This window comes from Thunnus albacares, chromosome 2 (assembly GCF_914725855.1).
Source record: "Thunnus albacares chromosome 2, fThuAlb1.1, whole genome shotgun sequence".
NCBI classification, from domain to species: domain Eukaryota; kingdom Metazoa; phylum Chordata; class Actinopteri; order Scombriformes; family Scombridae; genus Thunnus; species Thunnus albacares.
In genome coordinates this window covers 27,267,570-27,294,320 of record NC_058107.1, presented here as the reverse complement: position 1 = coordinate 27,294,320, position 26,751 = coordinate 27,267,570, and the positions used below count along the sequence as shown (strand labels likewise).

At 38.9% G+C, this 26,751-nt stretch overlaps 1 protein-coding gene across 2 annotated transcripts; it reads right to left on the bottom strand.

Annotated features, from left to right (window-relative positions):
- Positions 1 to 164: 164 nt before the first annotated feature.
- On the bottom strand, positions 165 to 26,204 carry sept5a (septin 5a). Of its 2 annotated transcripts, XM_044376111.1 has the most exons (12): positions 26,003 to 26,204; positions 25,820 to 25,833; positions 7,546 to 7,636; positions 7,046 to 7,132; positions 5,913 to 6,036; positions 5,623 to 5,757; positions 5,315 to 5,432; positions 5,088 to 5,189; positions 3,581 to 3,677; positions 3,335 to 3,470; positions 3,073 to 3,175; positions 165 to 1,785 (listed from the first exon to the last, which is right to left on the bottom strand). In XM_044376111.1, exons 1-12 carry the CDS (start codon positions 26,046 to 26,048, stop codon positions 1,723 to 1,725), a joined length of 1,116 nt encoding a protein of 371 aa, XP_044232046.1. In that variant the 5' UTR covers positions 26,049 to 26,204; the 3' UTR covers positions 165 to 1,722. The 2 variants fall into 2 exon arrangements, with proteins under 2 accessions (XP_044232046.1, XP_044232040.1); XM_044376105.1 differs by lacking the exons at positions 25,820 to 25,833; positions 26,003 to 26,204 and adding an exon at positions 9,254 to 9,689.
- Positions 26,205 to 26,751: the final 547 nt, after the last annotated feature.

Genomic DNA, 26,751 nt, shown 5'->3' with positions numbered 1-26,751 from the left:
AGTAATGAATTAATATGTACTTGGGTTTGAATGGAGCAATTATTTCACCAAAATTCCTATTTTCCCTACATTTACTACCAAATTACATAGTTCAATCCTGGGAATTATTAGGAAATCATTTTCTCTCACACATTAAGATCCACGTCTGCATCATAACATGCAGCAGACAAGATGTTCTGTATGATGATATGTATCAGATGTATTGTGTATGAAGAGATTTCTAGGATTATTACTTATAAAACAAATATTGATGACTCAAAATTACAGACGTTTCTATCATTCATACTAATGTTATGTCTTCTTATGTGATGCTTGTGTCCTCTTTGACTGGCAGCTCTGCAGAGGAAAGAATGGCTGGAGGAGATAAATGTATGAATCAGCAGATAAATGTTCCTGCAGCAGCTCCCACACTCTTGAGCTCTGCTGATCTGACTCTGCGACAGCCGGAAGTGACAGAGGATGTCGTGCTGCGCTCACTGGATCTCGTCTTGTACAAACTCGATAATCTCCACAGAAACAATGCACAGGCAGCCAGGCTGGAATGACGAGAAGCAAGAGCGTTTTTTTATTTGTCGTACCTTTATAAATGGGGCACAGGCCAAGCTCACAGCCTTCAGGCAACAGATGTACTTTTTCCTCAGTCTACACACACACACACACACACACTCACCCAATTACTCACACACACACACACACTCAAATTATTTTAACTCACACACAAGAAAACACATCTTCACTTTCAAGGAGAGATATTTAAAACAAAAGCATCAACACAGAATTTGCTCCTCATTATTCGTCTGTTTTTTACCATGCCTTAGTGGCAACAAAGCACAGGTCATGATGCATTTTAATACAAGCACAGGGCATCGGCTATAAAGCAGTAAAAATAGGCCCACAGCATTTAGCGGATATGAGTAATGGCAGCATGCTTACACATGCACCCTGTACTGCACCTACCCTCTCATTATGGCAAAGGCTCTCCATTCACAGTTAGCCACTGGCGATAAGTGCATTTTCAGCTCAGCCAGCAAATAAAAAAATGCTGGGAGAGGATATTCTGACTTGCCAGGATGATCAAAAAAAAAACGTTTATGAAGGTATTTATGATCATCAGAGAGCAAAGGTTAGGTTTTTAACAAAAGCAAAGTCACTGCGGTACCTTTTTAAGGACAAATGGGACAATTTTTGGACGGATACCTGGTGATATCAAAGGAAATTCATAAAAGAAACACACACTCATGCACCCGAAAACACACACACACACACACTTAAACACGTAATAAAAAACACAATGTCCTTGTTCAAATCTAAACATCACAGACAACTTAAATGTCTTTACAAAACATCTTGTAGCACACATGTTCATACCCTGACAGAATATCCAAAAAGTTTAGCATCGCATTTATAAATTAGATACACTGAGTAGTAATTTAAATTACGCATTTATATTATATATGTTAAGACTGTTAAACCACAGCAGGAGGGGGAGGGGGGGTTGGGGGCTCAAAGTGGGCGAACGGATAGTTTCAGAGAAGAAAAAAAACCCTCTGATAAAACAACCCTCCCAGGCAGACGAACTATACAAAGCACCGAACTGAAGATAAATGTACAGCCAGAGTTGCCACTAAACACACGATATCCGTTCAATGTCTACAGGTCTCGCTTGTCGTTCAGGAGAGAGACAGCAGGTGGCGCCACAGCACAGCTTTGCTCCGGGAGTCATCACTGGTCTTTCTCGTGCATCTGCTGCTGCATCTTGTTCAGCATCTCCTGCATCCTCTTCAGCTGCAGACAGAGAGGACGGAGCGGAGGGTTTAAGAGAGTAAACACAGTGTTTCAACATCAAGCTGCAAATGCTGCAAGTGTTTGTACTTAAAGGACAAGGCTGATGATTTTCAATATTTTTCTTATTGTCAGAACCAAACCAACAATGAACTAATCCTACATGTATCGCGTCTGTACCCAAAGTCTGAAATATCTTATTCCTCCGTGATGTAGACGTCCATTGTTGTCCAAAAACTATTCAAAACATGTCAATCAGCCACACTGCTGCGGTGACATGTTCCCTTGTTTGTTTAGAAATGTCTCCAAAGACTAATAACAGCCATTGTTTTCAGTAGAGCTGCAACTAATGTTTATTTTCATTATCGATTAACCTGTTGATTATTTTCTCGATTAATCGATTAGTCGTTTTGTATATAAAATGTAAGAAAATGGTGAAAAACGTCTATCAGTGTTTTTAAAGACCGAGGTTATGTCCTCTAATGTCTTCTTTTGTCCTGATCAGCAGTCCATAACTCAAAGATATTCAGTTTATTATCACAGATGACTAAATAAACCAGGAAATATTCACATTTGAGAAGCTGGAATTAGAGAATTTGGACATTTTTTTCTTAAAAAATGACCCGAAAAGATGAAGGAACATGTCACCCAGTGCAGCGGTGCGGCTCTCTGATGTTTTTTTATTTGTTTTTGGACGACAACGGAGGTCTACAGCACAGAGGATGTTACCCTACTTCCTTAAAATTTAGTTTACTCAAGTAGTAGTGTGTGCTTTGTTCATTAGCTGTTCTAATTGAAAATGCACTGAGTTGGAGGAATAGTTCAATATTTTGGAAACTGTTATTTGCTTCCTTGCTGAGAGTCAGATGAGAAGATTGGCATCACTTTCTGCCTCCAGCTTCGTATTAATCTTCTCATCTATTTCTCAAAAAAAAAGCGAACAAAGGTTTTGTTTCCACAAACTGTTAACTATTTCTTTAACAGAATAGTTGACAATTAGACTTAAGACTTTAATTCAATTTACGACCATTTAGTCGCATTAAGCTTTGACCATTTCACAGTAAAGCTTGTACTGAAAGAGGGATACAACATCTGAGGCTCCTCAGTGACTATTTTAAAGTATAAAGACATGAACTGAAGTCGACACTAAACCTCATCACACTTGATTGCTGCCAGTGGTATCAGAGCAAAGATTTATGACTTATCAAAGATACATGCATGAAGGATAACAGCTCCCCATCTTCTAAAAGAAATCTCAACATTCACTATTTGTCAAATATTGCATCGTACCTCCTCATCTTTCATTTTGATTAGCTTCTCAGTTTCCACATCTGGAGTGGACAGCGGCAGGATGGGGATGGGACTCTCCATACGGTTGTCCTGAGCCAGTTTACTGTGAGAGAAGAAGAAGAAGAAAAGGAGGAGGAGGAGGAGGAGGAGAGGTGAAGCAGGCAAATCTGTACTGAAATCTTTAAACATCAGCACTTATCTGTGATGTTAACAAAACCCTCTCACATCAGCCTCTTTTGCTTTTGTCTCAACACACACACACCTGGTCATCTCCTGTATGCACTGTGCTCTGTAGTTCTCGTAGTGGACGTCGCAGGTCACGTCTTTGAGGTCGTGCATGTGCGAACGAATCAGCATGTTCCTCAATTTCACAAAGTCACAATGCGACTGGTTTTCCACTGCAAACAAATGTGTAAAATCAATTAATAATCCAAACTGTGACGTTCAAAACTGTGTTTAGTTTGTATACAAGTTTCTGAAATATACCCAAAATATATAATATATGTACCTTCAACGATTCCCCAGGGATACAGTCTCCCTCTCACTCTCTGCCCTCGAGCTTCCACCACTGTGTTACTGCCGATCACAGCGAACGGGGTGCACTCCTGCACATACAGACACACGAGGAGGGAGGGATGTTTTTAAAGAGATTGTTATCGGTCCAAGGAAAGCTGATCGAGCATGTCCTGCCCTGATACATATTCACAAAACAAAGCCAAGCCACAGAGCAGCTCAAGAGAGTCTTAACTTTAACTGTTGAGACAAGTAAAAAGCTGTTTGTTTATTTTCCAAGCGCCAAGATTTTCCCAGCTGATTGGCGGATTCTTGTCACTAACGGACGTCTATCACCTTTGAGCTGCTCCTACACTTCAGTTTAAGGTCACTCAAAGGTTCACTTCACCCAAAATACAAGAGACATTTTTTCTGCTTCGCTCTGGTGCAAACGTTTTCCGCCCTGACGCCCTTTAGAAGCCAAAAAAATGTCAACGCTTGATTGTGTCACCTCGCTTGTAAGTCGCTTTGGATAAAAGCGTCTGCCAAACGACAAACTGTAAATGTAAAAGGTAGAACTAATAACTCCAATGGCTCAATTCCAGAAACTATTACAAAGCAATGCAGCAGTTAATAATCGTCTTAGTATCACCTAACAAGTCAGACAAGTGTCTGCTGTGAAGACGAAGTATCGAGTCATGCAGGTAGTTTTGGTTTTATGTGTTCATCTTGTGACAAATCTGTGTTTGAGATTTCTGCTACCACTCCAATATAATGGAGGGGAATTTTAACTGGCAGCTATTTTGATAATCAATTAATCATTTGAATTCATTTTTTTAAAACCAAAATTTCCAAAACTCTCCAGCTGCAGCTTCTTCAATGCTTGTTTTCTTTGTTTATGATCATTGTAAACAAAATATCTTTTAGTTTTAGACTGCTGGTTGGATAAAACAAGATATTTTATGATGTGAACAAATAAAAGGCATTTTTCACCTTCTCCTGACATTTTCTACACAAAACAATTGAAAAAAATGGTCTGCAGATTAATTGATAATAAAAAATAATTGTTAGTTGCAGGCCTCGCTCAAAGTATTGAAAAACTGTTTAAAAACTCATGAGCAACATTTTACAAAAACTGTGTCTCGATCTCTCTAAAGTAAAAGTAAAAACCTGCAGCTGGAAAGATACGCTGCTGTTGAGTTTTCTGAAAGTGATTTTTAAGTGTTTGTGAGGAACAAAAGCAAATCTCTCTTCACCTCAGTTGTATTGGGGTGGAAGTATAAGATTCAGATGCTGATATCTCAAAAAACTGAAACTAAGTAAGTAATAAAATGTGTTTTTTTCTAATTTGTGTTCAGGTAATACAGCCGCGTCTTCCAACCACATTCTTGTAATTTAATGAAAATCATATTTAATATATACTAGTATTCAGTTTTCACTAAAACTGTATTAAGAATGCAGAGCAGAGTGTATTGTTTGTATTATATTATTTAGTGTTCAGTATAATATCTGTTCTCACTCACCTTCAGCTCTTTGTCAAGTTGTTTGAACTCTTCATCCTCATCGGAGTCACATTCAGGGAACTGGTACACTTTGATCCCAAACTTGTCTATTTCCTCTCGTATCTACACTCACACACACACACACACACACACACACACACACACACAAAGAAAAAGTAGAATAATTGTTACAGTCAACAGTCTGAAACATGCTGAATTCACTGTGGAGCTGCAGTTGTGGGACTCACTCGGTCTTTGAGCTTCTTTATCTCGTTGGGCGTGAGGCAGTCGGCTTTCGCGATGAGAGGAATTATGTTCACCTTTTCATGCAGAGCCTTCATGAACTCGACATCCACCGGACGCAGCCTGCGGAGAGAAATCCAGAGTAAAGTGATTAAAGTCCTACAAATCAAAACAGGTGATGATCAAATGCAGTAAAAAAGTAAAAAAGGTGTTTTTGAATCGATGCCTGCACCTGTCGTCACCCTGTGTGTATGTGTGAGTGTGTGTGTGTGTGTGTGTGTGTGTGTGTGTGTGTGTGTGTGTGTGTTATTACCCATGTCCAAATGGAGGGATAAAGTAGAGGCAGCAGTGGACTCGGTTGTCCTGGATGTTCTTTCTGTTCAGCCCGCTCTCGTCCCTGAAGTATTGTTCAAACTGCTGATCAATGTAGTCTGTAATCGGCTTCCAGCTAGAACACACACACACACACACACACACACACACACACACACACACACACACACACACACACAGAGTCTACATTAGCAGCTCCTTCAGGCACAGTGAATTCAAGTGAACAGGCTGAATTAGGCCCATGTCAGGTCAGCGAGTCTTCCAGCTCACCACTCATTGTTGTTGACAGCGTCTCCAAACCCCGGCGTGTCTACGATGGTGAGCTTGAGCTTGACTCCTTTCTCTTCGATGTCTACTGTGTGTTTGATGATCTCCACGGTTTGGTTAATACGCTCTGAAAAACATCAACAGAGAGAAGGCGAAGAAAGTGAGTGATGTCGAGAAAAAGAGTTGAAACTGCAGATCAGGGTGCAAAATAAGTCCTGATGGATCAATTAAAGGTTTTGATTGTTTTTCTATTCCTTTAGCATAACTGATGGGCATTATTCAAATGCATTAACCATGTGACATAAAAGGATAAGGCTCGTCATATTGTATATTTTGATTGACAAATGTGTTATTTCCTTCTTCTCTACCCTGTTTGTGGCTCTCAGCACTAATCCCATTCGTTCCTCTGTAAATCTTGAAAAATTGGAACATAAATATATAGTTTCATGTTTTCAAAATGGCTAAATAATTTCCTAAAACAGATGGGAACTGTAGTTTTAACAAACGTTACTCAAACTGGAATAAATATCGCCTTTGTCTAGGACTATTTTCAGCTGCAGGTTTGGTGCTTTAGTGAACATTTACAGGTGCAGGATGATATATATGTGGGATCAAATGAAAATAAACTACAGTGCCAGTGTTCATGATAATGAGGGAACAGTGTTTTTAACAGTTTTTGGACAAAATTGGAGCTCTGTGAGATATCATCCACTGACTACACAGGTAAAACATGTTAACAGGATCAATTCATTGTTGATTTTGGTCTTTTCATGGGATTTATTGACAATAAGAAACACAGAATATCAACCAAACTTAACTTAAACACTGAATTACAGTATTTTATTCTAAGTATCTGAGTTGTGTGAACACATCCATCAAAACAACAGTTCAGCAGGATTGTCTGCAGCACAAAATGTTGTCATTTAATCAATTAGAAATGAACAAATTGAACTTGACTTCTTGACTGCAGCTGCGTGACATAATTAAATGTAAGCCAGACATTCTGGGTTATAAAAATAACAGACCTCAGAGCGCATTTATTGACCAATCACTACTCAGCCGTGCGTTAAATATCCACAGAGCAGTGGATTCATTATGACTGATGCAGGGAGATGATAAATAGCGTAAAGACTCACCCTCGGCATTGAGTAACTTCCTGTCTTTGTAGAGGTCTGTGAGGAACAGGCTGTTGACCAGCGTGGATTTACCCATACCGGACTCTCCTGCAGCACACACACACACACAGACACACACAGACAGAGAGAGTTATTATAATGTGTCCAACAACCTGGACTACATACACAGAATCTCTGTTGTTTATTAAGTACATGTAATTAAAACAAATGTCCTGCAGAGAGATTATTTCAACATTATGGTCATTTAGAGGTTGTAGTTTGTGGTAATAATCTCTATTTATATTGATGAGGGAAGACTAAACACCTCTTGATACAACACAATATAATTCAACTGCCCCATAAACTACATTTGTATCGTCTCTCTAAAACAAATACTGAACCATGAAGGTTAGATTTATTGCAGGGCTGTTGTATTAGACTGTGTTATTTTTAGCAAGGTGTACCGAATAAACTGCTGACTGAGCGTAAATCGATTCAAATCCGTCATGTTTCAAACTGACCTGCCACCATCAGCGTAAAATCGAAGCCTTTCTTCACAGACTTCCTGTGGACCTGGTTGGGCAAAGTTGCAAAACCGACATATTGTTTCTCCTGGAAGACAGAAAATAGGGACCCAAGGATAAAGGAAGTGATTAGTTTAATAATGTAGGGCTGCTCATAATGATTATTTTTATTATCAGTTCATCTAACAATTACTCTCTTGTTCCAGCTTCTAAGTTGTGAGGATTTGCTGCTTTTGTGATATTAAACTGACTTTCTTTAGAAGACAAAACAAGGAATATGATAACTTGAAACTATGATCAGCGTTTTTCTGACAAGATCAAACGATGAGTCAAATCAAAAAAATCTCCTTCTGCTTCTGTTTCTCATTTGTGAGGATCTACTGCTTTTCTTTGTCTCATATGACAGTTAATTGAATATCTTGGGCTTTCAGGAAACATGACGGGCATTTTTCACTATTTTCTGACATTTTTAAGCCAAATGCATAATTGATGAATCAAAAAATGTATCTGCTAATGATAACAAAAACATATGATTGTTGCAGCCCCGAGTTATTGTTTTGTATAAATTATGAATCAATAAATCGTTTGTACTTCAAATACAAAATCCCCAAAACACTCATAAAACAAAGAAAAGTAGCAAGAAAAAAAGTCACAAATCCTCACATTTGGAAAACTGGAACTGCTGGAAACACTTGAAAACATTGAAAAATGATTCATTGATTATCAAAATAGTTGCGCATTAAATTTCTTTTATTCAACTACTTGAATAATCGACTTATAATTTCAGCTTCATTAAAAACCAAAAGGCTATAAAACAGAAACAGACATCAAATCACTAAAATGTGAAGACACAATGGATCTAGCAGCCTCTGACGCATTTAAACGACCACAACAGACAGACAACAGACTAAAATACAGAAAATCTACAACTGCATGGAAAAACACGTGCACGGCATTCCAGCGAGCAGCTGAGAATAACCAGCATCTAAGATTTTCCACTAAAACTACTCTCTCTCTCACACAAAGAACCACAGGACACCAGTCTCTGCAGTAACTTTGTCACACAATATAGTTCTCAGTCCTGTAGGTTTTCCCCTCTGCTGCATCTGGCACCAACGTCATCTTCACCCTACAGTACGTGCTGACATGTGCGGATAAAAATACACACTCGAGGCCCGTCGGCTGCGGGAGAGCAGAGGGCATTCACACATAGACAGAAGCTGCATTGAACAGACCTGAAAAGCTCTTTTCACTCTCCAAACACACAGTCAGCATCCTCATATATGCTGTCATAACTTGTCATAGGCATTTCCGACAACCCCCCCACCCCGGGTGAGGCTTACACACACACACACACACACACACACATAGACACACACACTCAGACCACAGGCGGTGCAATCAGTGCATGGCACACATGCTTGCCACTGAGCCATAGAGATTGAAAGTGAAGAAAGCTACACATAAATCAACAAACAATCACACAAGCGCTTGGAGAAAAACACAAATCATCTCGGCAGTTAATCTGTCACGATGTAGAAATGTCACAACAGCACAGACACCTTCAACAGAGAGGAAGAGATAACATCAAAGATGCTGGCAGTGAGCGCCGGAGATCCTGAAACTCTGTATCTTTATTTTTGAAACTTGTTTTGTCTACTTTTTCGCCCCGTTTTTTTTCCCTCCACAAATCCAACTCTTTTACCTTCTGTCTGGCGGTTCTCACTCGCGGGCACAGTAAACGTTCCACCAGTTTCTCTTGGAGCATGATGGCATCCATCCTAAACTGCTCCGACACTGACGGACGGAAATAGCCACGGGTCTCAGAAAGTGGAAAAAAAAAACAAAACAAAACAAAACAAAAAAAACCCAGCCCAACAGGGGAACGGGCAAATTAGGAGCCGTGATAAAACTCCTCTCTCACTCTCCGTCTGCTCCCAAATTGTCTCTCCTCTTTCCTGTTTGTGCACACTCTATATGTGCCTTTGTTCCTCCTACTTTTCCTTCTCGTGCTTCCCTTTCTTCTTCTCTTCCCCTGCCTTCTTTCTGTCTTTCTTTCCTCTGCCCTACAGCGGTCCGGCTCTCCCTGTTCAGACAGGTACGGAGGAATTCTCACGGAGAGGGAGGGAGATGGAGAGAGAAATGGAGAAAGGGAGGCAGTAAGAGAGAGAGAGAGAGGTGGCAATTTGAGGGAGGAAACAAGGGAGGGATGAAAGGGGCTGAAAAAGGAGAAAGGTCTAAAAGAAACTCATTCATTCAGCTTGTATTCCCTCCCTCCCCCCGGCTCCAGCAGTTGAAAAATAAAACTCTGCACTGACAGAAAATGACCACCAGCTCGCGAAGAGAAGTAACAGACGGACGGATGGAAAGTGTATGTCACCCTCGGCGTTAAAAGTTGTGACACAAGAGGAACCTGTTCGAACTTGATGGTGACAAATGCGGCAGTGAAGCTCAGAACAAACAACAGATAATGAAACAAACGTCTCCACATGCTGCAAGTACAGACCTGCTGAGCGAGGAGGATTATCACATTATCAGGGAAATTAACTTGTCAATCTATATGTTCACTGAGGGGTCTGTGTGTTCATTTTCATTATTTTGTTGGTTGAAGTTGAAAGAAGTACTTGGATCATTTTCCTTTGTAAAAGTGCCAGTACGACAATGTCAAAATACTCTGTTACAAGTAAAATTACATTAAGTATTAATAGCAAAATGTACTTAAACAGTATCAAAAGTAAAAATAAGGCAGTTTAACTATTATCATTATACTTATATATTATTATACTCTTATATAAATTAGGTAGTTTGGTCCAGTGGTTCCCAACATAAGGGTCAGGCCCCTCCAAAGGATCACAAGATAACTTTGAGGAATCAGATTAATGACGTGGGAAAGAAGAAAAACTGGACTTTTCTCAAATCTTTGTGGAGTTTTTTTTGTAAAATGTTGGATAATTTTACCTCTTTGGGCCTCAAACATTTATTTAAATGAAACCATCTGAGAGGTTTAGAGGGCTGTTAGCAATTCATGAACATCTTAAGGGGTCACGAGTTAACCACTGGTTTAAATCTTTAACAATGTAAGTTACTGTATTTAAAAGCTTATTATGTGTTTCTATGTATAATCCTAATCTGAAAGAACAATAGCTGTTTGATAAACGCAGTGGAGTAAAAAGTATGTTTCTGTTCAAAATGTGGAGGAGTTGCAGTGTCATGTAGAATAAAATATAGATACTCAAGTAAAGTACAAGCATCTCAAAACTACACTTAAGTACAGTTGGAGTAAATGTACTTAGATGATGCTCTGCCACCAGCAGTTGGTCTCAGTTGAACATTATGTTGCTAAGCAACTGCTACAGAAGTTTAATTAACATTGTCAGTCAATGAGTGTGTTTACATGTGCATTAGTATCCTGGTTTTGAACGTTATCCTGTTTTTGATTATATTCGGGATGTGGTGTTTACATGGAACATGAATAACCTGGTCAATCACATCCCCGCACACATGATCATAACAGTGTTCAGGTTTCTGATCGTCTGCCTGCTGGTGTGTCTTGATTTCTCGTCATCTCAGCCGCTATGAGGTGGTTCAGAAACTTGGATAAAGTGTTGACATGCCACAGTATCCTGGTTTCTATCAGAGTACTACAGTTAGTATATCCAGGTTTATCAAAACTGGGATGAGCTGTTAACATGCACAAAACATAACCAGGATACTAGTGAGCATGTAAACACAGTCAATGCAATGAGAGACAAATAAATATTCAAAATAAATTGAAAATACATAATTATGAGAGTAATAATAAAATAAAAATAAAATTAAAAAGAAAGAAAGGGGGTTTGGAACCTAAAAACTTCTGTCCCCAATAAAATAAAAGAGTAAACAACACAGTTTAGAGATTTGTTACTCACGTTGTCATGGCAACAAATTACATCTTTATTGACAGCATGAGAAATTAAACTCAAAATGAACATCCACATATCTGGAGATTAGATAATTCACTGGATATGTTTTATGTAAACTGTTGAAATGAACTTCTTTGACTTTGTTAGGAACAAAACTTATTAGACAAAAGTTTGAGGATCTTTTCCGGTTTATTTCTTCCAAATGTGAGTAATATACCAGCTGTCTGCTAAAGCAACTTTCCCAGTAACTGCTGAATTAAGCTGCTGTTGGATAACTGTTATGTTCTCTCGTGTTAACCACATTAATCACTACGTTGTGCCTCCTGTGAGAACTTAATGTTGATATTTCGCTGGTGATACTTTGTTTTCTTGACAGCTCGTCTAAACTTTAGTAATCCCAGTTTCCTTGTTGTACTAACATCTGACTCATTTTACAGCACTTTTGGTCTTCATATTGTTTATGAAATCTCATTGTTTGTAATCATTATAATATAATTTGTTGTCCGATACTGTTTTTCACAGTTTCAGCAGTGTTTCCAGTGAAAACTTTATTAGAAGTGTGTTTATCTCGCTGCCGGCAGCACAAGCACACTGAGGGCAGAAGAGGCAACATTTACATTAACTACATTTTATGTTTCTAAACATATCACGATGAAAGAAATAAGAAATAAACTTTGAAATCACTGTATTAAAAACCTGCTGAATATGCAGTTGTGTCACAGCTCAAAGAAATGCTGATACATCTAAACCCTCAACACAGTCTGAGATGATCCAGATGAGCTAGAATTAATTTTATTTTAATTAACTAATCATTTGTTCAATATTTATCTGCAAATCCACACAGCAACACAGTCTAAAACGGCAGATTTCTTTTTGTTGTGACGCGTGTATTAATTCACTTGATACTGATTTTAGTTCATATACGTCACCTATTTTACATCAAACCTTATTTCTGTTACTAAGTTGTTTAAATAAAAATTTAAAACAGATATTGTTATGTATCTGTGAGCATGTGGGAGGTTTCTGTGAAATCAAAATGACTAAGACGTTGGTTTAAAAACGTTGCTCTAGACTGTAATGAAAAGAATGTAAAGGAGATCAACCACCATGTCGACCGTGTGTGTGTGTGTGTGTGTGTGTGTGTGTGTGTGTGTGTGTGTATGTGTGTGTGTGTGTGTGTGTGTGTGTGTGTGTTTGCAGAGGTGATCGAGGTGCGGTCGATTGCTTCCAGATGTGATTTAGCTGTACGTATGTGTATGTGTGGGTGTGCCCGACTCATATATGATGTGGGCAGCAGAGTTTAAATGCTCTTTGAAATAAAAGAAGCTGACCTTTTTTTTTTTTTTTTCTTTTTTCTTTCCCCGTGTCGGCACACCCCGTCATGATGCCACGTACAGGATGTTACAGTCCCACTCCGCACCACAGGAGGGAGACAAAAGACTCAACTCAGATGAAATGGTTCGAGTCTAAAGGGATGAAACAATCCTGCTTTTCTCATCCAGGATGATGCGAACATCAGAGAGTGACGTTCAAAAGAAAAGAGGAAATGAAGATGAGGTTTAATCTGTGTATCAGGGTCAGTAAAATGAAAATTTGAAATGATCTGACGATGGAATTATCTTATTAAAATGACAGAGGATACAATAAATAAGAAGGTGTTTGTGTGCAGTTGAGGAGATGAATATGCTGAATATCTACAGGAGTTATTTGTATATAATGTGATTGAAGTTTGAAGAAAAATGGTTTGAAAATGTCTTCTTGAAGCCAAAATTAAAGACATACATACATATCACACAAACATTTTGCCCTGTATCAGATGTTATATCTTGTTTATCTAGAAGTAAGACTGTCACAATATCAGATTTTCATTACACGATTATTGTGGCCAAAAGAATTCATGATAACGATATTATCGCGATATCTATAGAAAATCTGAGAAAAGAATAATGTTACCAAACAAATAATCTTTAACTTTGTTTATTGTGTGTTTTGTCTTTTTTCTGGCAAATGAATTACACTCAAAATATGAGTGTATGGAGGTGAAGAGAGAGTCTGTAACTATAACTGTACAAAAGCGTACAAAAAGAACAATTACACTTAATGGATAGTTAAAACACAACCAGAAAAAGATCCACAAGGTGTGTATGTGCGTGTGCGTGTGTGTGTGTGTATGTGCGTGTGTGTGTGTGTGTGTGGTGTTGGTGGAGGGAGACAAAGTGAGAACGGAAAGAAACGTAAATGATTTAAGATCCGCTGGATTATTTATACAATATTATCATATGTGTCTTATTAACATTATATCAATATTTCATTTTTTTTTAAATATCACGGTTATCATCAATATATATATATATCAATATATCACAACACCCTTATCTAGAGGCAAAAGATCTGAAGTTGCACAGTTAAAAGCTGCTTTTCTTCCTCTGGTAGGAGATGGATTGTGTGAGCTGTGTGATTTGGGCGAAGTGGAAAGTTTCTTTTGCATCGTACAAATCATGATGGAAATGGCTCCCAAAAATCCTGGCGTACATATGATCAAAAATGAGAACTTCTGTCTAATTTCGATGTGTTTAAGTTTCTTAACTTTGCCTCAAAAGCCTGGAAAAAAGACAAGATGGATTATTGGATTAGAGTTTATTCTGATGTTCTGATTTTGTGTGATGGTTTGAAGATTTGTGAAAGTTTCTTTTCTATTTTTGTCGCTTGAGTTTGGAAACATGTACGCACCGCTCCAGCCGGCTGGGCGAGATTACACGCATGACACAGTAATAAATCTAATTAATTAATTCATACTAGATGAAGGGTTTAAGTGATGGTAGAAAGAGAGCGACTGAGTGTGTAAGTGAGTATGTGTAGGGGGGGGTGGGAGGGTCAACCTGAATAGAAGAAAGGAACAGATGTCTTGAAATGGTCTTACAATAGCTCCCCCAACCAAACTCAACAACCACACCCCCCCCCCCAGTCTTTCTCAGAGGCCAGCTGTCCTTTCTTCTCACACACACACACACACACACAGGAGCAGACTCACACACACCTAAGACTTGTCAAACACACGGTCGACAGCAGAGGACGTCTGTCACTGCCTGAACATCTGGATTAAAAAAAACTAAAAACCTGCAAGAAATGATCACAGTTTACTAAAAACAGGCTTGTTGGGCAACTTTAAAATGTTGTTGTGGAGCACCTTGGTTGTCACAGTGGTGACTCTGGTCTTATACAGCTGATCAAACACTCACAGAGAGGGACGGTAGGATGTACCGCAGGTGCAGAGGGACATTAAGGACAAACCATGAGTCAGGATTAATGACAGGCTTACATGAAGTTGGCTGTGACTCACTTGTTTTCTTCTTTTTCATGATCTCTTAACTTAAATTTTGTGATTTGTTCACTTTGCATCCACGTTTTTTTGTTTAGTGACACTGTCTTTCCTTTTTCTCGCTCAGGCCTGCAACTAATAGTTATTTTCTGTGTCAACAGGCCCTTTTTCACGGCAGGTATTTTGACTTGTAAAGCAGGAACAGCACAGCTGGAGTTAATTACATTAATGACAGTTGCTTTGCATGTAGGTGAGCCAGTTCCAGGTTTTGGTATCTGGAATGGAGCCACCAATAATGTTATTATTTACACCTGTGCCTTTCCTGCTGCGAAAGGTCAAAATGTCTGCTGTGTTGTTTGTCTGTTTATCGATATAACATGAGAAAAAAAGTCCATCTAATTTCCTAGAACCCAGGATGATGTCTTCAACCATCTCAACCCCACAAATTTTTAATTTTCAGTCATAAAAACAGAGAAAAAGTTGAAAATCATCAAATTTAAGAAGCACAAACCATTGAATATTTGCCATTTGTGCTTGTTAAGTGACTTAACTGATTAATAGATTATGTTATGTTATCAAACACCTCTATGTGTTAAATGTCAAGAAAAACAAGGGAATTATTTTCATCTTTTTTTGGCAAGTTAGGAATATTTTTAAAATCACAATTAAGAGGCAACCAGGCCTCTTTTTGTTCAGTCTACCTGCTACAGGTGTATCAGTTCTCTGAAACTGCTGTGTTTATCCAGCGTCCACCGCATGATAGAAACGTCATCAACACGCTCGCTCGCTCACTGTGAATTCTCCGGAAAATGACCTGTTGTATTCACACATGGGCTCAATCGGACATTACACGGACTCTGTATGAGGGATCTGTCAACGTAAAGTCCGTTTAATGTGCGGTCGGACTGATTCGGACATTTGCATACATACATCTCCTCTGGCTAATGTCCTGAAAATTTCAGGGTTGCATGTGTAAAAGAGGCTTTAAACTACTTGACAAACTGCTACTTTTGGCAAGAAAATGTGCTCTTTTGAAATGTACATAGGACACTTCTCCTTCTGCCACGATGTGTTATAGAAAAGTATTTGAAAAAACGAACTCTGTACTCAAAGGAAATGTTCAGGCATTCATAAACTTTCCTGGATGAGCTTTCTGTTGAAACATACAACACACTGATGAAAGGACAATCCTCCCTGGGATGGAAGCTTTTGAGATGGGACACTGAACTGGGACCAGTAATGGACTGATGATGGGACTAGAAGCTAAAGTCTTCTAATACAAGGATATGTAGGGCTGGACTTTTCTGGTCAGTTTTGTGTTGTGGTTTTTTTTGTTGTTGTTGCTGTTATGTTGTTGATGTTGATATTGGTTCTGTTGATATTATAAAGGTGAATAAAACCATCATTGTTAATTAATTTTCTGTCGGCCGTCTACTAGATTGATTAATTAATTACAAAATCAGTGCTAAAAGCACTCTGTCTGCTGCTTTGGAAAGTGTTGCATAAATAAAGTTGACTTGTACTACTTGTTTCACCACACTAACCTCTAAGTATGTCTACACAAACATTTGGACAACAACATGTTTAAAGAGATGTGGAAGATGTGCAGGATCCTCATGACTTTGTGCTTCCAAGTTTTTCTTTTTTTTTTTCTCTCTCTCGAGAACAAGAAGTGCCTCTTTGTCTGTCAGAATATGTTTTTAGAGACTCTGCTTGTTTGTTTGTCACCCAGTCAGTATGTTGGATGTTCCCACAGAGGCAGCGATCCAGAGATCAGACACTCGATCAGCAGGCAGCACTCAACTTCTTCCTCTCAGTCATTCATAGTCGTGGCCTTAAAAGAAACAACTCTCAAAAGGGCACAGCAGTCAGTGTCACTGCCAGCGTACGCGCACACACACACACACACACTAAACACACAAATACAGAGCGTCCGGTCCAACAGCGTACCCATCACTCCCGGCTGCTGAGCACTTTCAAGAGGCTACTGTACAGTAATGAGACACCACAACACAAACACACTCTGTAAACACACTCTTTCAGACGACAGTCGCAGAACAAACACTCTAGACTGAGATTTTTCATATAATCCAGTTAAAACTGCGGGATCATTTCCGATTGGTCCATCGGTTAACATGTTTTTACAAGATCTCTATTCTGAGTATCCGTTGTGATGTGTCCCATTTTGTGAAGACCCAGAGGGCACGAGAATGTCTTCCTTAAGCAGATGAAGCATTTCTCATCTTTAATATCACTCAAAGAGAAGCAGGCATCAAAACCCTCTAAAGAATAAGCTCCTTTGAAGGCTTTTTTGATTTAAGAGACTTACTGTCAACATAAAAAGGTCAATGTGGCATCCTGACTGTAACAATTTCAAGTGTGTGGAGACCATCTTCTTTCCTTAGAAGAGTACTCGACCGATGTAGCTCTGCACCCCTGTAATAATGTTAATCTTACGATGGACAGTTTAAAAGAAAAGGTCAAAACCTATGAAGCTAAACCATGCAAAAACTGGTGCCTACATTACCCACAATGCAACTTTGATTCACCCAACTGTACAGATTCAGGCATGTTATGCTAGAAGCCGCTGATGTAGCCTCAAGCACAGATGAGGAGCAGGTCTGGTAACCTCATTTCTTTCAAACTTGTTGTCTTCAGCTGCAACTGACACTGATTTATCAGATGTCAACACCTCATTCTGGAGCCACAAACGGCTTTATAAAACTTTTTTCACATACGCAGTAGTTCTCTCAAACATCTGGAAACACATTTTGATGTGTAAAATTGTTGGAGTTCCCCTTTAAAGTAAGTCTACTGTACATAACCTTTGCTGTGTGGTGGCAACTGTGTCCACAAGTGGCAGCTACAGGATAATAATAAATGTGAAATGTGGTGCAACAGCATCACAAGGACAGAGGAGTCGTTCAGTCAGTAAACTAATACAGTAATGTCAGTTACACAGAAATATATCGATTTAATGTTTGCTATCGAGTGAGGTGGGAACAGCAAACTAGGGATACAACTAACGATTATTTTCACTATCAGCTGATTGTTTCATAGATTAATTGATTAATCGTTTTGTCTACAGTTTCTTAGAGCCCGTGGTGACGTCTTCAAATGTCTTGTGTTGTCTGATCAACAATCAAAAACCCAAAGATATTCAGTTTACGATCACGTATGACACAGAAAAGCTTAATATTGTCATATCTGAGAAGCTGAATCCACCACGTTTTTGGCATCTTTGCTTTAAAAAACAACTAAACCGATTATTTGATTATCAAAATAGATGAATTTTCCGTCCATTTAATAATCAACTCGTTGCAGCTCTACAGCAAACCCCTCAGGGTATTAAATTAGGCAACGGTGTAAACCCAGTAAACCCAACAGGAATGTATTTCTCTGACTGAGCTGAAACACCATAACAGTAAACATTTCTCTAATTCTTGGTCTCTAAACAATAGCTGACTATAATCTGCTTTCAAAAAAATCTAAGTAAGTGAGCGAAGAATTACTGGTAGACTTGCCACGATGTTGAAAATCAGTGTTTCAACTTGGTTTAAAATCGTGTGTTGTGTTCAGAGCAGCCAGACGGCCTGAGATGTAGCAGTGAAGAGCAGTGACCTTTACTGATGACTTCTCTGCATCTCCCAGCCGTCCAGCTGACACTTTCACACCATTAACCCCCAATGCTTCCTCTAAATTGTTGCCTGCCAACCCACTGGTGGGCCAGTAAGTGAGGCGAGAGAGGAAAAGGGAGAGATAAGGGGAGATAGGAGGGGTGAGGGCGGGTGAGATGGAGTGAGAGACAACATAAAGCTTCCCCACCCCCTTTCCTCTGTTTTCTCTCCTCGGAGATGAAAAGCCTGCATGCACTCGGCTCTTTAACATGCTAATCTGACAGCATGTAATTGCTCAGGCGACAATAAAATTGCTTCACTGAAGGACACTCGGCTATCGAAGGCTAGTTTTAGCATCCGCCTGTTCAATGACAACAGACTTTAGTGGGAGTGTTGCTATAACCTCGAACTGTATCACAAACATGTAAAATCCCTGAACATTTAGCTGAGGGAATCGATCAGCTGAATATATAACAGTAAAGAAGGAAGAGAGACACATGGACAAAGGTTGGGGGACAATTCTGAAGCTGAAAAGATACATCTGGTGATAATTCATATTTTTCTTATTGTCAAAAAATCCCATAAAAAGACCAACAATGAATTGATCCCTCAAGTTTTTTTGATGTATCTAAAGCTTTATATGAAGTACTCCTCTGTTCCATAGATCTCCACTTTTGTCCAAAAACAATGAAACACACTCTGGCACTGGGTGACATGTTCCTTCATTGCTTCTCACTAGAGTGTTTATTAATCCGCAGCAACAAATAGTCCCCAAGGAATGCACTATTTACTTCTGTTTGAGCAACATTTGCTAAAAACTACAGTGCCCAACTGTTTTAGGAAATAACTGAGCTTTTTTAAAAGTTTGTTTAATAAAACCATATATTTATGTTTTTAATGATTAATGTCTCCAGTAGGAACCAGTGGTCTTTGGGCTCAGAAGGGAAGAAGGAAAATACTGAGAGATAAACTCATGATGATGGTTTTGGTCTTTTCCTGGGTATCGTTGACAATAAAAAAATATATTTGAAAAAACATCTCAACTTAAGATCCTTGATGGAATTTACATGGAGCTGATTATTTGATTAATTGTTGGTCTAAACAATATCAAAAAACTGTGAAGTAAAGCTTGAGGTTGCTTGTTCTGTCTAAGAAAACATCCAAACCCCCCAAATTTCTCATTTCCAGTGATAAAAAATAGAGAAAATTTTGAAACTCTTGTAAAGGACTTTCCTCTTGGGTTTCTCATCCATGTTGGTTTAAAAACTTTAAGAAACAAGAGCTGACAAACAGTCTCAACTCAAGATCCACATATTTGCTTTTTTATTTGTCAGGTGATGTTTTCAAGGTCTAGAATGAACTGTCAATATCAAGAAATCTAGATTAAAACCATCCTTATGCTTTAATAGGAATATAAGTGTAACATTTAGGTGCTTTCTAGTAAAAAATGTTTGTTTGTGATTGATAAAAGTATTTTTGCTGTTTCAGCTGTTTCTAACACCAGGAACAGTTCAAATCTTAATTCTCTTCATTTGTTTCATTGGATTACTACTCAGGCTTCTTATTCCTGTTTCCAAAGTCTTGTAATCCCAAACATATCGAGGCCGACTCAATACTAGAGAATTGCACTATCTGGGTCAGCCTCGAGTTACTTTCCAAAAGCTCTTTGAAACGCATAGCCAAGGCATGACGAGCGCTGTGGCGTCACGTACAAAAATCCAGAACAAAAGAGTAGAAAAAAGAAGTGACTTGCTTCAGGTATAAGACGAACCAAACACACTGACACGCACAAACACACACGCTCTACTGCATCACCGGCATTACATGCATGTTTGCAGTGTGACTAAGTGAAAACTGTCTGCATTTGAAGACACTGCAGGGCAGAAACTCCTCAAACACCTGAACGAGAAAAAGAGCAGCAACCATCACTCAGAAGAAAAACACTCAAAAGAAATCGTGCAGAGGCAGGAACACACACACACACACACACACACAGACGTTTGAACTTCTATCTTAGTAAGGACATTTACTGATATAATGTGCTCACTATCCCCTGGCCTTAACCCAATTCTAACCTTAAAACCAAGTCTGAATCCTCAAACAGCCCTTTGAAGTTGTGTCAGGAAGTGAGGTCCGACCAATATATGTTCTGACTTTCTCAAAATGTCCTCCCTACCAGAAAAACCTCAAATAAACCTCAAGCATGCACACACACACACACACACACACACACACATGCAAAACAAAGATGACAGAAGTTGCTTCATCCTACATGTTATTTATGATTAAGAGCATTTATTTATTTGTTTATTGTGTCATAATTATGCTAACAGACCGAAGGATCGTACCAAAGGATCTTATGTAGTGTTTTTTGTTATAGTGTGTTCATATGTTCTTAACTGCATCTCAAGTGTCTGCTGTTCAGCTGTTTATCCATCCAGCAAGCTTTTTATTTACTGTATTTAAAACTCCTGAACAAGCAGCGACCCAGTCACTACAAACTGATGCTGTGAAGCCAAACATTGTTCAAACCCACCAAACTTTACTTTACATTCCAGTGGAAATCCCAAAGTTACCAAAAATAGAAAAAAAAGTTGATACGATACGATACGATACGATACGATATGATACGATATGATACAATATGATAGAAATGATATGAAACAATACAATATGACTGCTATGTCAGCTTACACTGAAATTAATTATGCATCCTCAGGCAGTTCAGTTAAAGAGGTTGACACACATTAAATAAACATGTCAGGCTGAATTTCGTGTATAAAATGATGCATAAAACATCTAGAATATTTCAATTTGCTGCAGGGGAGCAGCCATAAAAAATACAGAATCTTGGATTTTAATATTTCACTCTGTAAACATCATATCGCTTGAATGTGGAGCTAAAAATGTGACACTGTCGTACTGTGGAATAAGACAAACTGTCCAACCCTGAAGCTACTTAACACAAAGGGAAAACTGGGTGTTAATACGGTAAATAGTGATAAAAGAAGAAGTCCAAGATCTGGATGAACCAGACTCTTCTTCTCTCCTCTGCTGAAGAGCAGGAGCCACAGGGGGGGGTTCAATCCCCAGTTTCAACACCCCACCCAACCCCCACGAGATACGCCTGTTCCTGCTCTGCAGCTGGTCCTCACTGAGGGTCCCATCTGTGGCAGCGAGGGTTTGTTTGTTGGGAGCGTTTGGATTAAAGAGGGGAAGGCTGAGTACTGGAGGACGAGGTGGAGAAGAGAGGCTGAGCTGAGTGTATCTGAAGTGAAGTGACTCAACATCTGTTTGCTGCTCCAAGAAGAAATCAGCCTGACTGATGACCTGTTTCCTTTTAACAGTGGTGATATCGAGGTGTGATGACTTCCTTAAAGTAACATGTTTTCATTGATGATTAATCTCGATTAATCGTTCTTTCAATGAAATGTCAGGAAATTGTGAAAAGAGCCTAAGCTGATGTCTTCAAATTGTTTTGTGTGACTGAGAGTCTGAAATGTAAATATATTCAGTTTATTCTCATATATGACAGAGAAAAGCTTTAAGTCCCCTTATTTAGCATTTACAAGCATCATATAAACATTTAATAAATGGTTTATAACACATTGTAATGTAGTTATACACACATATAAGGACTTATTAAGTGTTTATTAAAACATAGTATTTGTATTTGCTATAATGTTGATGTTAATAAAAGGTGGGTAACACACTATAATGTAGTTTTTAGCACATATAGGTGTTCCTAAATGTATTTGTCAACAACTACAACTCCACTGGCATATAAACAGACAATTAATGACATTACAGCAAAACACAGTTGTAATCATATAAAACATATTTATAGGAGGAGTTATAATTGCTGACAAATATTATGCATTAATAAACACTTAAAATGTCCTTATATGTGTATACTTCTACATCACAGTCTGTTATAAACTATTTATTTAACGTTTATATACTGCTTATAAATGCTAAATAAGGAGACTTAAAGTAAAGTGTTACCAGAGGAGCAATAAATCCTCACAACTGAGCAGCTGGGACCAGGGAACAATTGTAATTTTTGCTTAAAAAATGACCGAAATTATTAATCAATTAGCAAAATTACCGCAGATTAATTTTCTGTTGAGCTACTTATTAATTAATGAACTATTTGTTTCAGCTTTAGATCTCTCTTCCAGGACAGATAGACATGTAACAGCTGTAGTATAGTCTGAATAGTAAGAAGTAGCAGTAGTAGAATTACAATGTGGATAAACAGGAGGACAATTAAGTATAACATAAAGAAAGTAATAAGTTTATCATGTACCCAGGTGCCTCGTCCACTTCATCTTCTACATTTATCAGAATAAAGTGATGGCATTTGTTCCTTTTATTATTGTTCTTCACTCAGTATCTTCTTTTGAAAACTCACTTTTATTGTAAGGCTCATCTCATAATCTTTATTCATTTATATACATTTTTATTCTGTGCTATGTTCCTCTTGTTTCTGCCTTGTAAAGCACTTTGTAATTGTTGGTTTTGATATAAATAAACTTTATTGTTATTAGTAATATGATTGCTGAACATATGCGGGAAAAACCTGCTGTATTTTTTAATATTCTGACATCAAAATCAGATGTTTCTGTTTTAGATTATTGTAATATAAAACTGGAAATATCTCAATATTTACATTTAGTCAGGTGACGCAGAGTTTTTTTAGTTATTGGCTTATATATGAAAGTGATTGGAGTTGTTTGTTACTGTCGTGCTTCACTGTATCAAGGTGACATTTAACAGCTGATAAAACCAAAATTTTCTCTTTCAGCTCTGATCTGTGATGGAAAATGTTCAGTGAATATCTGCCCACACGCAGAATGATCACCACACAGGATTGTGGGTAGGTCAGATGGCGTCGTAGTCCGCTCATTCATATAAGAGAAGGAGTGATGAAAAACGGATTAAAAAAAGACTGTTGCCTGGCAACGTAATATCACAGCAAAGGAAGTGACAGGAACATTCGGGCGATGTGAGAGGAGAGGGAGAAAGGAGAGAGGAAGAGGAGAAGGGAGGGTGGATTTAGGATTGATTATCAGTTACGATCTCAGCATTCAGTCAGTCACCGAGCACCATTTAGTTACTTTCCAGCTCTGTTTCTCCTCCTCCTCCTCCTCCTCCTCCTCCTCCGCAGCCTGGCTGGCCCAGAATCTGAGATATTTTTCTCAAAGTATCCAACAGGGTCAGATGCAGTCGAGTATGTGGGAGTAAAGACCGGATGAGAGCCAATGACAGAACTCACAAGGTGTAAATACTGAGTAGTAATCTAAATACTGAATCACTGTGAATCTGAGAGGCTGCAAATATCTACACAAGGAAAGAAACGGTTGCTTCGATTGAAATTTTTGGTTGTTTTCATTGTGTCTGCACAAACTGTAAGCGCTACATCTGCAACAATCATATTAATCCAGGTTATCCAGCATCATAAGCTTGTTTCTGTGTGTGTGTGTGTGTGTGTGTGTGTGTGTGTGTGTGTGTGTGTGTGTGTGTGTGTGTGTGTTTGTGGTGGTACCATGTGACCACAGAGATTTCAAAAACTGGATTTGGCCCAACTGTAAATTTCTGGGAGAATGAAAATCTGACCAGCTTACATCCGCCAGCAGTGAGGGAGACGAAGGTCAGCAGGAGACTAAATACTGGACAAAAAATATACTAAAACACTACACAAAGAGACAAAGTATACTTCTTATACTACTCATCCTTATATAACAGTTTCTTTAAAGGATAGGTTCACAATTTTTCATGTATGTCTAAAAACAATATCACAATGGCAAAACCTGTTTCAATGTTCATCTGGACGCCTGACTGTTGTTTTAAGACAGACGTGAAAATTGTGAACATGTCACCTCAGAACATCACTTTTGTCTAAAGCTAATTACACTTTTCTTTCTACATACTGAGCACACACATCAGGAGAAACTTGGGATTCACTGACTTCCTCAAGGACTCTTAAAAAAGAGATCGATGCACTTTATTTCTACTTTAACATTCATTTTGTTTTGTGTCACACTTAATATTATTGTATCAGAGAACCTCACACACTCTAACTTATTACTTACTGTCAATAAAAATGATTTGATTCTGATTCAATGCACTCGAGCGCAAAGATGAAAATGTGAATGATGAGGAACAGCTGATCTACGCTCAGTTGAGAGTTTATTAGGTACATCTAACTAAAAACTAATGCAGAAACTTTTTGATCAGGCTGTTGAAATGTATTGTTCTGTACTGAGACATGTTTTAATATTTTATGAACCCTATTTATAGAGAAAAGAAGTTACAGTTCAACAGCAAAATAAACACAAGCCTCCAAAATGACCATGAAGTCTAAAAATAACCTCTCAACAAAAGCTTCAAATAAATGACAGTATAACCTTTATGAAGGTTGGATTTATTTCAGAGCTGCTGTATTAATCTGCATTAGTTTCAGCCACATGTACCTAATAAACCAGCAGCTGTAGAAAACACGGTTAAGTAGGCTCATATATATATATATAATATGTTATTAGTGTTTAATGTAGAAGAATATTAGTTACTACAAAGACTATTTATGCATCAGAAATAATCCCTCTCTTATTTTTAATTTTACCTCCCAAATATTCAGACTATTGATATTTCAAGTCCACTCTTACATCTATTAACGATCCAATTCACAGAATCAGCCTTTAAAATTCAAAGCACACTCAGCACATGCAAACAAATGCCCCTCCACTGTCATCAGACACTAGAGGAAGAGGCGGGGGAGGAGGTGGAAGAGGAAGAGGGGGAGGAGGACCAGGGTCATCAGGGATGCGACCTCCCCTGAAGGCTCATGTGGCAGCTGTGTTTCTCAGCTGAACGATGGGCCAGGAAATGTTCACTACAAGCGTCGTGCTTCTGATGCAACGCTGACTATTAGGTCAGAGTATGAGTTAAATGAGTGACCAATAATCGGTCTAATATAACATGATCTAATATAATAACTCCGCAGGCAGAGGGAGGTCAGCGGAGGAGAGGATGGAGGGGAAGGATGCTGCGCTCTGGGTACCATGTTGGCTGCTGCTCTCCTCCTCCTGAGCGCTTATGACGCCGGCCTGCTTCACATACGCGTCTAACCGCCCCCCCTCCTCCTCCTCCTCATCCCTCCCACCACCCCCACCACCACCACCACCACTGTCAGTCACCGCTCAGCCTGTGATGGCATGGCTGCGTTATAAACCAGAAAAGCAAACACGCACATCGAAATAAAACGCAAGAAATGAACGATTTAAAACGTAAATATTGCTGCTGCTGCTGCTGCTGCTGCTGCAGCCGAGGTCGTGCTGTGCGAGGCTGCATCCTTACAACACCCTATAGTATAAACGCATCCTCAACAGCACTGAAAACAGAAAATAAATACATTAAAAGACGTCTCTTACCTCTGTGCTATCCTCTATTGGCCATTATAGGATGGATGAGAGAAGGAGGCGCAGGTGCACGGATGCAGAGCGACGCCCAGAGAAGAGACATGAAGCGATCATTGCATTGATTCTCAATCTGAATAGATAGATTATTATAAAACCAAAACAAAAAAAACAAATAAATCCAGAAATAATGCTCACCTGTTTTAACCGGGATCCGGCTTTTGTATCTGATGTTGCTCGTCATGTTGGCCGCTCTCCTCCCTCGATTCTACCGAAGCGACGGCTCACAGAAAGCGGCTCCTCGCCTCTCCTCCAAACCCCGGACAGACAGCAGGAGGGCGGGGCTGAGCTGACAGATCAAAGCTCCTCCTCCTCCTCCTCTTCCTCACCACAGCTCAGCCAGTCGTCCTGTAGATAGCTCTGTACAACCAGAGGTCCTACAGGATGACACGATGAGCTCAGGGTCAAAATTAGACATTGACATCACTTCAATCACTTCTTTATTTAAAAAAAAGTCACAGAAATTGATTCTAGTTTTGAGGGAAATTTGCAAAATAGCAAACAAGAAGGTTGCAGTTCCTGAGAATCTGTCCTAAAAAGTGTAAAATAATATGAGACTACGCAATACTGGCTATTTAATATGCCATAATTCAAGGTCCAAATCAGGGAATTTACCACAGAAAACTACAAATCTACATGTTTCATGAGACAAACAACTGCATTTGAAACTTCCTTTCTCCAGACTCATCATGTACTTTGTTGTTTCAGTGCTTTAGGCTAACATCTCCTCCAGAAACACTGAACATGTGTAAAAATATTTTGTATATCTCTCTTCAGACCAATTGTGCTGCTAACAGGAACCAAGTTCAAGCTCTTTAAGGATTCCCTGAGCTGTTTCTTTAAAAATATCAGTGCAAATGTTTCCTGTAGACAAGAATACACTCACA

Excerpts from the sequence above, each read along its gene's own strand:
- sept5a (XM_044376105.1), bottom strand. The coding sequence starts at position 9,328 with ATGGATGCCATCATGCTCCAAGAGAAACTGGTGGAACGTTTACTGTGC. Across the intron at positions 7,133-7,545 it reads TTTTACGCTGATGGTGGCAG|GAGAGTCCGGTATGGGTAAA; the intron begins GTCAGTTTGAAA and ends TGTGTGCTGCAG. Across the intron at positions 3,176-3,334 it reads TGCATACAGGAGATGACCAG|TAAACTGGCTCAGGACAACC; the intron begins GTGTGTGTGTGT and ends CTTCTCTCACAG.